Genomic DNA, 14,152 nt, shown 5'->3' on the forward strand with positions numbered 1-14,152 from the left:
ACAGGATCCTTGGAGTGATCCCTAATGCCTCATGCCTTCCCTACCATTCTGGCTGACTAGAGCCCACTTGAAGTGGCCCCTCGGTCCTCAATCCTTCTTGGAGAGTTTCACAAAAATATGAAGGAAAATTAAAATCTAAAACAACCAAAAATAAATAAATAAATAAATGTGACTTACATTTAATCCCTGTGACAATTCTACCACACACACTCCAGGCATGGACACAAAAGAAATTCATTGCCCTCAACAGAATGAACTTTGACATCTGCTGTTCTTCTGGAAATTCTGAAGTTCCTTTTAGACTGTTCCTAAAAGCACTACACAAATTTTAAGTTCTTGAGTCCCCTTCATCTGATTTCTTTTAAAATTAATATTATTTCCTTTCTCCGCTTTTTCAAACAAAAGCATTTATTCATTTGGAATAGAAGGAACTTTCTTAATTCACCCCATCTCCAGATCCTAACTCAATTATCTGAAATCTAACAGTTTGCTAATCTGTGTACAGCAGGAAGATTCATTGTCCAAATTTTAGAAATTAGCATATACACTCGAAGAGAAGATAAAACGAGAGCAAAATGACATCCTGTCCTTTTTCTATTGTATGAATCTCATCATTTCCATATAAATAGAAAACATAATTTTGATCAGGTATTTAGTATTTATTGTTTTAGAGATCTAATTTTAAGAGATTTTTATCTGGATTCAGTGTTGGTGAAATTTGTGGCTATGCCTTGTATCAGGGGAAATCCAGACTTCCAATGTAAAGGGGAGGGCTAAATACAAAAGATATTATATTTTTGGCCTAATTTCCTCAGGAGATATTGAAGCATTGGTAAAAGGAGGACTCTTGAATTTCTGATTTTAGCAGAAAAGAACTTAGCTTTTAGAGCGCCAGATAAAATTTAGGTAGGGTGGTGGCAGATACAAGCACAGTTTGTCAAGGTAAAACATCTTAAGCAAGAAACTAATGCTAATAAATGATCCCTATTGATAAATATTTCCATATTTACTGCCATTTCAACATATATTGAGAGAGAAGTACTGCTTTTCTGATCATAGATGCTATACACTTATAGAACTTCGTTATTTTAAGTATTGAGGGACCAGTGCCCATTTGTGGCAGTTAACGTAAGTCTTGTGAGACTTATTATACCTAACAGTTTCTCTCACTTGCTTACTTCAGGACACAGTGGTTGCTCTTCAGGCTCTGTCCAAATATGGCACTGCCACTTTCACCAGGACAGGGAAGGTCTGCACAAGTGACTATTCAATCTTCAAAGGCATTTTCTCACAAAGTTCCAAGTGGACAACGACAACCGCTTATTACTACAGCAGATTTCATTGCCAAAAGTGCCTGAAGAATACAGCATGACTGTCACAGGAGAAAGATGTGTCTATCTTAAGGTGAGACTGCCAAAACTAGAGGGGGTCAGAGTTTCTATGTGTAACCATTCTCACTGAAAAAACCTCCATGTCTCAAACAAGCAAATCTTAAAAAGAACTGAAGTAAGAGAAACACAGATATCCTTATTATCCTTATTATCTTTGCTTTTCCACAGACATCCTTAAAATACAATACTCTCCCAGAGAAGGAAAATTTCCCATTTGATCTGGAGGTAAATACTCTGCCCAAAACTTGTGATGGATCCAAGGCCCATTCCAACTTCCAGATATCAGTGAATGTCAGGTAAGATCTCTGACTATATCAACTAATTTTAGTACAGAAACTAATCTTATTACAGGAAATTCTTACGTTGAGGAATGTAACAGTAATATTTGATTACACATTTAATGAGAAAGCAATGTGTTCTTATGTTGAAACAATTTATTAAAGTTGGGTCTTACATTGTACATTCTCTGCCTCTAGAATCCATTATTATCAAGTTTTATTATTTAAGTATTCTTCATCCCCCTTAATAATAATTGATAAAAATTACATTTACTCCCCAGTCTCTGGCCTAAATTTCTAATAAAATAATTAATCTTTATTTCATTCTGTTGTATTGAAATCCTGCATATCATTTTTTGCTCTGCCCAGAATAAAGATGAAGAATTATTGAAAAGTATGATGTAGGGGCCGGGCGGTGGCGCTACAGGTAAGGTGCCTGCCTTGCCTGCGCTAACCTTGGACGGACCGCGGTTCGATCCCCCGGTGTCCCATATGGTCCCCCAAGCCAGGAGCAACTTCTGAGCGCATAGCCAGGAGTAATCCCTGAGCATTACCGGGTGTGGCCCAAAAAACCAAAAAAAAAAAAAATAAAATAAAATAAAAAAAAAAGAAAAGTATGATGTAAAGGAAATAGTATCTCTCTAGTTAGAAGCCCAAAACCAATAAACAATCTCATAGTATATATAAAATAATTTTGGGAAACAAAACTTAATAGCTAAGAGCTTACCATTCCTGTACACAGGAATGTTATAACCTAGTTGGGGCTTCTAGTCAGGAATAAAGTTAAGAAAAAGTATGTGGGGGCCAGAGAGATAGCATGGAGGTAAGGCGTTTGCCTTTCATGCAGAAGGTCATTGGTTCAAATCCCAGCATCCTGTATGGTCTCCCGAGCCTGCCAGGAGATATTTCTGAGCATAGAGCCAGGAGTAACCCCTGAGCGTTGCCGGGTGTGACCCAAAAAACAAGCAAACAAAAAAAAAACAAAAAACAAAAAAGAAAAAATATGTGTAAAAGTAACTGATCGCATTTGAGGTTTCAAGTCCAGTTAAGTATTTATGCATAAAACTTTCTTAAAATATAGATCAGAGGAATTCTGTTTCATCTGATTACAGTTGACCTGGTCTCTCTGGATTTAATAAGCTCCCTAACAATACTAATGCTACTACTGGGTAGTATATATAGGAGGAGTATTGTGTACCTTTCAGAGCTGTTGAAAGTTTTCTGTGAACATGAATAAAGAGAGTAGTTAATAATAATAAAAAAATTTATTTCTTTTCTTGATCTTCAGTTACACAGGGAGCCGTCCTGCCTCCAATATGGCAATCGCTGATGTGAAGATGGTCTCTGGCTTTATTCCACTAAAGCCAACAGTAAAAATGGTAAGTTTCAGCCAAAGACACACTGTTTTATTCAATGGCCTATGAATCTCCAGATGGAAATAACATCTATATTATAATCAATCTCTACCGAAGATCTATTATAGCCTCCTTTATTTATAATAGGGTTGCATCTAACAAATCCAACATAAGATGAAAAGACTAAAAATTCACTTAATACACCAACTTGCTTAATTTTACAGTTTCATTAACCTACAGTCTGGTAAAACCACCAAGCACAAACGTAATTTATTATGAAGTATTGGTATATTATTTGCTTATCCTGTAGTGAAGGCAAAGTACAGGCCAATTGTTTTCTCTTGTGATTATGTGGCTTACTGGGCTCTGAGGTTAGTTGCTAGCACCCATTCTTACAAGAGTGCCTTTTTCTCTATATTACTATCCCAGAAAAAGTTTGAAAACCTAATTCAGAAGTATTTTTCCTCAATGTGTCCACCTTTCACACCATATACAGTCAAAAAGACTCATAAACTAAATTACCATATAGTCTAAGAATATCTGTACATTCTCCAGACTCAACTTTTTCCTCCTTCTCATTAAACTTTGTCACAAAAGGTCTTAAAGTTCTTTGACATAAAAACCAAAAAAAAAAAAAAATACTAGAGATGGGGCCCGAGTGATAGCACAGCAGTAGGGCATTTGCCTTGCACACAACTGATCCAGGAAGGACCTGGTTCGATCCTCGGCGTCCCATATGGTTCCCCAATCCAGGAGCAATTTCTGAGCACATAGTCAGGAGTATCCCCTGAGTGTCACCAGATGTGGCCCCCAAACAAAACAAACAAAAAATACTAGAGATGCTTATCACACGCTGAGATCAAGGTTACCATATGAAACCACAGACCCGAAGATATGGCTCAGATATGACCCATAGATATGACTCAAGTAGTGAGTATCTATATGGCATATTCCAGTCCTTGTGTCAAGTAACAGAAAGATAGTATTGACTGAGGTACTTGCATTGCACATTGTCAGCCCAGGATTCAATCTCAGGCACTCCATATGGTCCTTCAAGTTTTACCAGAAGTGGTCCATGGGTCTCTGAGTGCAGAGTATAAAGGAATCCTTGACCATCACTGTGGGTGGCCTCAGAAAATACACACAAAACATACTCATTATAAAAATCAGAGATTACTGTAGTTAAAGCATTTGCCTTACACATGGCTGCCTCTGTTTCAATTCCTGGATCACATATGGTCTCTTGAATACTACAAGTTGTGATCCCTGAGCACTTCTGGGTATGGCCAAAAACAAAACCAAAAACTCAAACCTATTATAAGAGCTAATCGCTACATCCAAAAGTGAGTGGTCTACAAAACGTCTTTCTTTTCAAAAAGTTTTATGATTGTTACCTTTCTCATTCTTAGTACTAAACTTAGATGTCTGATTGAGATCTACAGTTCTGAAATGGTTCTTCCACTACTTTTTAATACTGGAGAGCAGGTCTGGAGGATAATAGTCATTTAGCTTTTCGAGCTTTATAAACTGACTACTGGCCACTCCAGCAACTCCAGCAGCCTTTTGTTTCCTGTGCTAGATAACCAACCTTCCTTTAGGATATTGTCCTACCAGAGAAAGGCATCAACAGTTCTTATGGTCATGGATCTTTTAGACTCGAGATAAAAATGAGAGAGGACAGGGGCCAGAGTGATAGTACAGCGGTAGGGCACTTGCCTTGCATGTGATCACCCCTGGATGGACCCCGGTTTGATTCCTGTTATTTCATATGGTCCCTAGCCTGCCAGGAGCAATTTCTGAGCACACAGCCAGGAGTAACCCTGAGTGCTGAAAGGTGTGACCCAACCCCCCCAAAATTAGATCACAAAAGACATGAAAATGACTGTTTTTTAGACAATAGATATTAAAGTTCTAAAAAAAAATGAACTTATTGTAAAAACAAGCAAAACAGAAAAGGTTAGAATGAAAACCTACTTTAATTATGAAGGAATTGAATGTGAGCTCAAGATGAAAATATGGCAGTTCCAAGTTTAAGAATTAACTTCCTTCTTTTTTTTTCTAAAAAAATTATTTTATCGAAACCATTATGATTTACAAAGTTCTTCGTGATTGGTGTTTAGATATACAATGAATCAGAGCAATCCCACCATTAGTGTCGACCTCCTTCCACCAATGTTCCCAGAGTACATTTCATACCATTATCCCTTACCCCTTAGCCTGCCAGTACAGCAGGCCCATTTTAAGTTTAGATGGTTAATGCTTGGGTCTCTTGATTTCATTGTTGTTGATTTTGGCTTGGATATTTAATTCTGTCTCTTTTTACTCCACCAATGCACCTGAGTCTTTTCCAATGAAAATCAATTTATACATAAGATCCCATGTCACCGAGTATTAAACTCTGCATCCTACTTGTCTTTCCATTTTTATTTACCACATTATTGTCTTATTTTCAAGAAGCATCTGAAAAAAAGTTAATCTCAGGCTTTATTTGGTAATAGCATTCAAATTTATCTTAAAATAAAATAAAGATTTTTTTCTCTGGTTTCTATAAGGGAGTTAATCTGTTAATTAATGTTTGTGATGTCTTCATTTTCTTCAGCTTGAAAGATCTAGTCACGTGAGCCGAACAGAAATCAGCAACAATCATGTTCTAATTTACCTTGATAAGGTAAGAACTTGTCACTGGAGCTTTCATAAGTCAAGTTTATTATTTAAGATAACTGTGTTGAAAATTAATGAAAGCATTTTAGTGATATGACCATGCTTGGAAAATGAAAATTTCAATTTTATGTTAGTAAATGTTCTTTTTCCCTTTATTTCATCTGGAACTAAGGAAAGAGCTTATTGAAATACTGAAATAGTAGTATTTCTAGAAACCCCTTCCCCAATGGAATATTTCTTCTCAAAAAGTATGTACGAAGTCCACAAGCTATTTTGAGAGTATCGAATAATATATGGAAGTGAGCAATAACACTAGTCTATTGTTCTGTCAAAATCATACCCACAATCTACAAACATCTCAAAAAGGATTTTGACCATACAATAGAAAATCATCCCACTAATATTTTATTCACTTACACATTATGGGTGTTATTGTTTATAAACTTTACAAAACAAACAGGATACAGGATGTGATGATCAATCGTTTATGTTGCTATCTAAGTAAACACAAATTTACTCGGCAGCAGAGAAATAAGACTTCATCACATTTCCAGATACACATATTTATGAAGAACCCATACCTGTCATGTTTAATTGAATCACTGAGTTAAATCACTAGCATCATATGGCCACCAGCACCATAACCTTGGTACTAAACTAGTGGCATGAGTACTTCCAATATAAATATTATATTTATAAAATATAAATATAACATACAAATTTATAAAGTATAAATTTTATATTTAAAATATTATACATTTGAAATTTATTATAAATCAGAATAAAAAAGAGATCTAGTTGCTCATTAACTCCAAAAAGTTTATATACCAAACATACCTCATAAAAAGACCATGTACTGGCCTTTATAAGAAAAGTCTGTGAACTGTTTTAGTTTATTTAATATTTGGGGGCATTTCCATCCATTCTGAGATCTTTCTAAATAAATTAGAACCCTTGTAGTTGATCTTATGAAAATTAAAAAAAGAATAAAACCTAACAGCATGAATTCTTGGATTTAATTAAAGAAAGACAAAAGACAGAAATTGACTCTGGAGGGTCATTTTATTTGCCTTTATTATTCAGGTAACTAATCAGACGCTAAGCTTTTCCTTCACCGTTGTGCAAGACATTCCAGTCAGAGATCTGAAACCAGCCATCGTGAAAGTTTATGATTACTATGAGACAGGTGAGTGTGAGCAACTTCACCAAAAAAATAAAATTCGTACCTGCAGAAATTTAGAGAATGTTCAGGGGCTATTTGTCTAACTATTGTTTTTACTTCATTTTGTCTCCTTCTGAATCTGTTCTATGTTTCATACACTCAATATAGAAGCCACCTATAGTTTGTATAAATGTATCAAGTACTAATCAAAAGCACTCATAGAATCTTTAGCTCCCTTGTCTTCATATAGTCAACTGTACAACAGTGGAATGTAATTAAGCATAACATCTGAAATGTATTTCAAATATTTAAGATACATTTTATGAACTAGAAAAGATAATATAAGCAAGAAACACACAAAGTGAGTGATGCTGATGTGTCTAATACAATTCTTCCTATAATATTATTTCACTGACCTATATCCCAAAGATGTTTCTTTCCTAATGAAAACGTTCTGATTTTTTATGCAGATGAGTTTGCAGTTGCCGAGTACAGTGTTCCTTGCAGCAAAGGTAAGCAATCTATACTTCTCCCAACTGCATTGATAATTCATTCATTAGAGCTGAATAGTATTCCATTGTGTATAGATACTACATTTTCTTTATCCACTCCATTATCTCTGGACACTTGAATTGTTTTCACATTTTGGCTATAGTAAACAGCACTAAAATTAATAAAAATTTTATTTTCTTTCCATTCCCACAGATGGAAATGCTTAAAGGCCATGGCGTACCTGGAGTCTTTGTGCCACAAATTCAGAACTTCACAGAAGAGATTTTTTGTATCTCTGAATTTTTCATGAATAAATCATTTTTGGCTAATCTCTATTACCATTTCTTCATTCAGTTAACAAAAAATGTTATATTTCCATATGTTTTTCAATGGTTTACATAAAATTTATCACAATCAATAGATAATAGAATTTAGAAATGAAAAATATCTTAGTTATATTAATCTGAGTAAGTGTCCTGTGATTTTCAGGAGAAAGAAATAATTATATTATGTGCTAGGAGACTGTAATATGTTTTGTTATGGGAAAGCTCCAAGGAAAAAATGAGTGAAATATATGTCAAAATTAAAACCTGACTTGACTATAAAAGACTTTCCACATTAAAGGGAAAACTCACAGTTGAATAGGTTACACTGGGGGATCACATAATTAATTAGTACTTGTCCTGAAATGTGTCCTCAGAACCAAATCTATCACTGACTGAACAGAACACTTGATTAATTAACCAAGGTTCAATAAAGGCTGATAAACTGAATATGTAAGAGAATGGGTAATAATGTACAGTTCTCATGAAGAAATTAAACACTGAAACAAAATGTTAGATTGGAACATCTATTTTTTTCTACAACTCTGCACCAAAGTCAAAGGATAAAACATAAGCGATAGGAAACAGTCAACTACAGAACTTAGAGTTTTTATACTATCTTGAAATTATCTGTTGAATAGAGAGAGTGATAGTACCTTCAGAAATATATCAAGACAGTCTATAGACTATTTTAAAAGTCTCAATGTTCATTGAGTTTATCTGGCAACAGCCAGCATGATAAAAGTAAAGAATGCAAAAGGACTTTGAAACTATGGTACATATATACACATTGGAATACTGTAAGAAAAGATAAAATCATGTAATTTTCAGCTAATGGATGAATCTGGAGAGTATCATGCTGAGTGAAGTTAGTCAAAAAAAGAAGTACAGGCACAAAATGATCTCTCGCATAAACAGAATGTAAAGAAACATAGTTGGGATACAAATGCCCAGATGGAACTGAGAATTGGTCCTCAGATGGAAGCTTACACGGCACAGGTGCTAGGACAATGGTTGAGGGAAGTGGAGCTGACACATTGGTGTAAGGTATACTGAAATATTCTATGTATGAAATCTTACCATTAATGGTTTAACATTAATTTAACATTATGAAGCCACAATGTCTAACATTTTTTTAAATTTTAACTGTTTCTTGTACATATAATATACAATACACAATATATAATCTATGAAAATCTATAACTAAATGCATGTACCAGCTTTAATTTCAACAGCCTAAATACCTAACAAATGAATGAATGAAAACTGTAGCATATTGATATAAAAAAACAATGTCAATAAAAAGGAGCAAATTGTTGGTACACACAATAACATAGATGAATTTCAAAATTACTAAACTGAATCAAAGGAGGAGGTAAAGTTCAAGCTAAGTGACAATAAAACTTTTAAACATTTTGCCCATTTATTTATTTTGGTTTAGGGAACATACCTGGTGGTGGTCAGGGCCTACTTCTGTTCTGTGCTCAGGGACTACTCCTGGCAGGCTTCAGAGATCAAATATGGTGCTGGGAATTAAACCCAGATATACTGGGTAAAGGCAAGTATCCCTACCTGCTGTACTATCTCTTTAGCTTCAAAGATGATAACACTTCTAAGAGACAGAAAATGAATTGGAAAGTATATGAGGATTAGGGAATAGGTACAGTCAAGAGAGGAAGAATGGAATGGCAAAAGACATCAAATTTCCTTAATGGAAATTTAATATACTATGGTTATGGTGAGAATTCACAAGTAGATACATTTGTCAAAACTTAATAAATTCTGTTCGTAGGGCCGGAGAGATAGCACAGTGGTAAGGCATTTGCCTTGCATGCAGCTGAATCAGGACGGCGGGAGAAAACCAAACACTAAATGATCTCATACATCTGTCATACCTGGAGAAATAAAATAAGGGAATAAACAGTCACAAGTGATGTGACAAATATGTGGTCAGGAAATCACAAAATATTATGGAAGAGTTGAGGAAAGAGAGGAAAAGATAGATGAGAAGTGACTTGAGGATAGCAGTACTGGTCAGGAGCACTTTGTTGGTAAGTAAATTTTACATTATACACCAAGAAAGCTAACACTACTGTAACCATGTTGCCCTAAGCTACAGGTTTATAAACTATGGTATTTTAAAAATGATGACAAAGAAGATGATTTGAACTTGTTGGTCAACATTTCTCCCCATCTCAGCTCAGCCAAGCTGAATGCCACTAAGTAATCCCAGTCAGTCACAAAATGAATGACTGTTGATCCTAGCGGCTTGGACCTAGCCTGAATCTCTAACTCTCCAATTTTAACATGTATAAAACAATGGTTTGAAAAATAAATGTATTTATACCACTAGATGTCACCCTTGTGCCATCCAACTTCCATCTTCTCAAGGGGACACTGACTCCCTCAAAGACTTGTGGAAATTGGGAGGCCTGTATGCCAGATTCCTACAAGAAGGATGCTTGTGGATAAAGAGTTAATAGGGAAGTGTTTCTCTTCCGAATGTAAACACAAAAGTTCTGATTGAAAGTGTCTCTCAAATTTTGAAGGTGTAATAGAAGTTTCTGGAAAGGTTTAAAAAGTTGGTGTTGACTTGCACCTCCAAATATTCTTTATGCATCATATTAGTATGTTCCTGGGGCGTTGTGGGGTCTGAAAGATTCTCAAGTGATTTTAAGATAGAGTCAGATTATAATTAAAAACTATAGATACAGGCTATTATTGTTAACTCACATAGTGTGTGTAAAAGAAATTTTATCAACTGAATCATAATTGAAATGTAATATGGAGTTTGCATTTATGAGCAAAATAGAGTTAAATGAGTCATTGGAATAAAAATAAAAATTGACCTATTCCATACATGACCCCATGTTTGATTTCAATTTAAAAAATAACCACTGAGTGCTCTGACTGTACCATTATGGTCTGTGACTCTGAAGAGCTTGAGGAAAGTAAATTATTATATAAATTCCATCTGCTATCTATATACCTGTCAGTTCTGAGAGACAGTGAGATAGCAGATAAGAACTATCAAAAAACAACCAAGAGGAGCTGGGAGAATGGTACAGCAGGTAGGGAGTTTGCTTGCATGCAGATTTAATTCCTGCATCCCATCGAGTCCCCAGAGCCTGATATGAATAATTCCTGACTGCAGAGCCAGGAGTTATCTCTGAGCATTGACAAGTGTACCCACTACCACCACACACACACACACACACACACACACACACACACACACACACACAAAATACCAACAAAGACGAGAAATGGAAGATGTAAAGAAGAGATAATTGGGTATATAATGGGGTTTTTAGTTTTGGGATGTTGGATCATATATTCTCTTTTCCTATGCTTTGCACATGTTTTCTTTTGCATCTTGCTATATAAAGTTGGTGACCTAAAGTTAATATTCCAATGCGGATTGTTAAAAACATAGACTTTTTAAAGGATTTTTTTAATTTAATTTATACATACTCAAGTATTCAAGTTGGCAGGAAAGGAAAACTTGAATACAAAAGCTGAAATGAAAGTCATAAAATTTAATCAGGTTTCAATGAATGCCTTCTCCTTTCTTAAGGATACTTCTCAATCTTTCAATAATCTTCTCCATGTATAATAGTCTGAAAATGAAACTCCCTAGTTTGATTTATTCCACCCTAGTTCTAAGGCTGAATGTAATGAAAGTAGGCCGTGTCTATATTGCTACATTAAAATATGGTACTGGAATCTCCAAACTTATCACACTATTTTTCATTGTGGCTCTGGAATTTCTTGATAAGCTTGACCAAAACCTATTTCATTAGACTTTACAGTGAATTTTAAAATTAGTTGTGGTTAATTCATCCCTCTTGCAAAGTTTAATTATTTGAAATACAAATTCTGAAAGATATATAAACTGTTTTATCACTCACTTTTATTATCCTTAAAGTTCAAACACTTTGTATTTATATATTTGTGACTTTCTTTCACTCACTAAAATATAAACTTCAAAAGAACAAAGATGGAGAGTTGTGTAAAAGTTACCAGTATTTGGGGAACAGTAGTACAGTGGGTAGCACATTTGCCTTGCACTAGGCCCACCTGGGTTCTATTTCTAACATTCCATATGTTTCCTGAGCCTGCTATAAGTAATTTCTGAGCACAGAGCCAGGAGTGACTTCTGAGAACCGCCCAATGTGCCCCCCAAACAAAATGTTAATAGTTGGTAAATCATGCTAAAAGGTACTTGAAGAGTTTTTGTACTTTTTTGTTTTAGGGACATACCTGTCTGCAACCAAGGGATACTCCAAGTTATGTATTCAGAAATTACTCCTTGCAGGCTCTGGGGACCATATGGAATGCTGGGAATTTAACCTGGGTGTGTAAGGCAAACATTCTACCCACAGCCCCTTTTATACTATTTTATACAAATAAAAATCACTGGGAAATTAAAAAAAATAGTAAGCAATAGCTAACTTGAACTTCAGAGATTAGTAAAACCTAACTCCTTTTATGTTACTATTTTTCCATTAATTTTCAGTATTTATGCAATAATTTTATTGGCATGCTTTAAACATTCGCTTTATTTTATTTCTATACCAGGAAGGAAGATTACCAAGATGCCATAAATTTAGACCCTCTTTAAGTTACTATTAATCAATATAGCATAGATCAAGATAATTTCAATAGAACCTATTAATGTTTATAAAAGAAATTTGGAAAAAGCAGGAATAAGAAAATAAATAATATACAACAGGACATGGCAGTGAAACAGAAATCAATATAGTCACTTCTCAGAGTTGGGTCTGAAAGGACTCTAATTTGACCTCTAAGTGGAGTTTATATTAACAGTTTATATGCTTCCAATCATGGAAAAGTTTGAGTCTTTTTAAAAGGAAATAGATCCAGTTGGAAAGGCTAAGACTGGGGCTAATATCCAGCATTGCTATTAGTCGTGAGGAATGAGGTAAAGCTGTGGCAAAGTCTAGGTCATAAGAGTTCTTTGTTGTAATTCCAGGGAATTTGGGCTTCATTATTTTAGACAAGTCAAAGTTTTCACTTGGGGAGTGTCAAAATACATCTGTATTTTATGGCCACTTTTGCTTAGGCAGGATAATTTGGCTATGGGTGATAGATTGGAATGGAAGGATTTAGGCCAGGCTAGTTAAGGATTATGTCAAAAACATCTCAGTGAGGAAGGATGACTTTCTTACCAGGATTCAGTGTGCTGGACCAGTAGCTGTTAGATTCAAGAGATATTTCTGGCCCGATAGTACTAAGCCTAGACAATTAGTTGGGTGCTGGAAATTAAAGGAAAAGCAGTATTAACACTAATGTAAAATTTTTTAGTTTAGGAGTCTTATGAGTCATTAAACGGGGTATTTTCAAGTAGGAATTTTATGTTTTAGTGAAATGCAAAGTAAGAACTTTCTCTAATGGTTTTTGTTATCTTCTGAAGCATAGCCCTTTAATCACAAGCCATTTTGAGGCTCTCTAGTGCTTTGGAAATGATGAGGATAATGATCATTATTATATTAATTTTAGTATTATACAAATAGCTCTTTCCCTGGCAGTAAAATGAAGCATTTTTCTGCAATTCACTATCAATCCATATTAGCTTCCAGCCCTCTCCTACCTCATATTTCTCATAGTTTTACTTTAATGGCATTGATTTTTCTGCCCTGGAACTTTTTAATATTTTTTTTAAAACTATATGCAGGTACGTTCTCATTTGTTAATTTATTGTATCGTTAATTTATGCATCTAATAGTATTTTCAGGTTTCCTTCCAAACTGTGTTTGTAAAAAGTAATACAGATTCTGTCAACTACAGAATTCTGTCTCTATAGGGAGACCAATATATAAACAATGATGTATAATTTAAGAAGTAAAGAGAAGAGTTTTTATGGAGACAGAAAAATAGTTTATTCTACTAGGAAAGGACAAAGAATTTCATATAGAAGGATGAGCAACAGATGTAGATACCAGCACAGCAGACTGGGAGGGAAGTATTCTGGGAAGGAGTATCACTAACAAAGTCACAGAAATATAAAGGGTTTGAAAAGATGACTGTGTGAGGGAATAGGATAAACAAATTTTGGGGGGCTTCACAGCATACTCAAATAGTTGACAGCCTTACCCACGAAAAACAGATACCCAGGTAAGCTCTCCACAGAGCCATAGTCATTAAATACCTCAAGAATGACAAAGTGGCTAGAGAAAGAATCATTTGAGGGTGGATTCAGATTGGAACACTGAGTAAGCTGTCCCCTACCAGCTCTTGGTCTCCTTTTTTAAATCAGATTATTTCCAGCAATAGCTCTCTTAGAAATTAGGTAATAATTTAATCAACATAGTTATAGTTTTAGATATGATATCAAGGTCTTTAATTCTTTTGATTTGACCTTTGTGCATCATGTTAGATACAGATCTGAGTTTGCTTTTTTGCATATGACTGACTAGTTGCCCCAACATCACTTGTTGAAGAGGTTTTCCTTGCTTCATTTTGTGTT

At 34.9% G+C, this 14,152-nt stretch overlaps 1 protein-coding gene across 1 annotated transcript in view; it reads left to right on the forward strand.

Moving 5' to 3' along the window:
• Positions 1-7,674, forward strand: part of LOC126022062 (alpha-2-macroglobulin-like) — a 39,910-nt gene extending 32,236 nt beyond the window's left edge. Inside the window, 9 exon segments of the mRNA XM_049782928.1 lie at positions 1,184-1,249; positions 1,251-1,289; positions 1,291-1,404; positions 1,560-1,687; positions 2,958-3,048; positions 5,624-5,692; positions 6,769-6,871; positions 7,318-7,359; positions 7,553-7,674. Of these exon segments, the coding sequence (XP_049638885.1) occupies positions 1,184-1,249; positions 1,251-1,289; positions 1,291-1,404; positions 1,560-1,687; positions 2,958-3,048; positions 5,624-5,692; positions 6,769-6,871; positions 7,318-7,359; positions 7,553-7,566 (666 nt within the window). The 3' untranslated portion in view covers positions 7,567-7,674.
• Positions 7,675-14,152: the final 6,478 nt, after the last annotated feature.

Source organism: Suncus etruscus, chromosome 11 (genome assembly GCF_024139225.1).
Source record: "Suncus etruscus isolate mSunEtr1 chromosome 11, mSunEtr1.pri.cur, whole genome shotgun sequence".
Classification (NCBI taxonomy): domain Eukaryota; kingdom Metazoa; phylum Chordata; class Mammalia; order Eulipotyphla; family Soricidae; genus Suncus; species Suncus etruscus.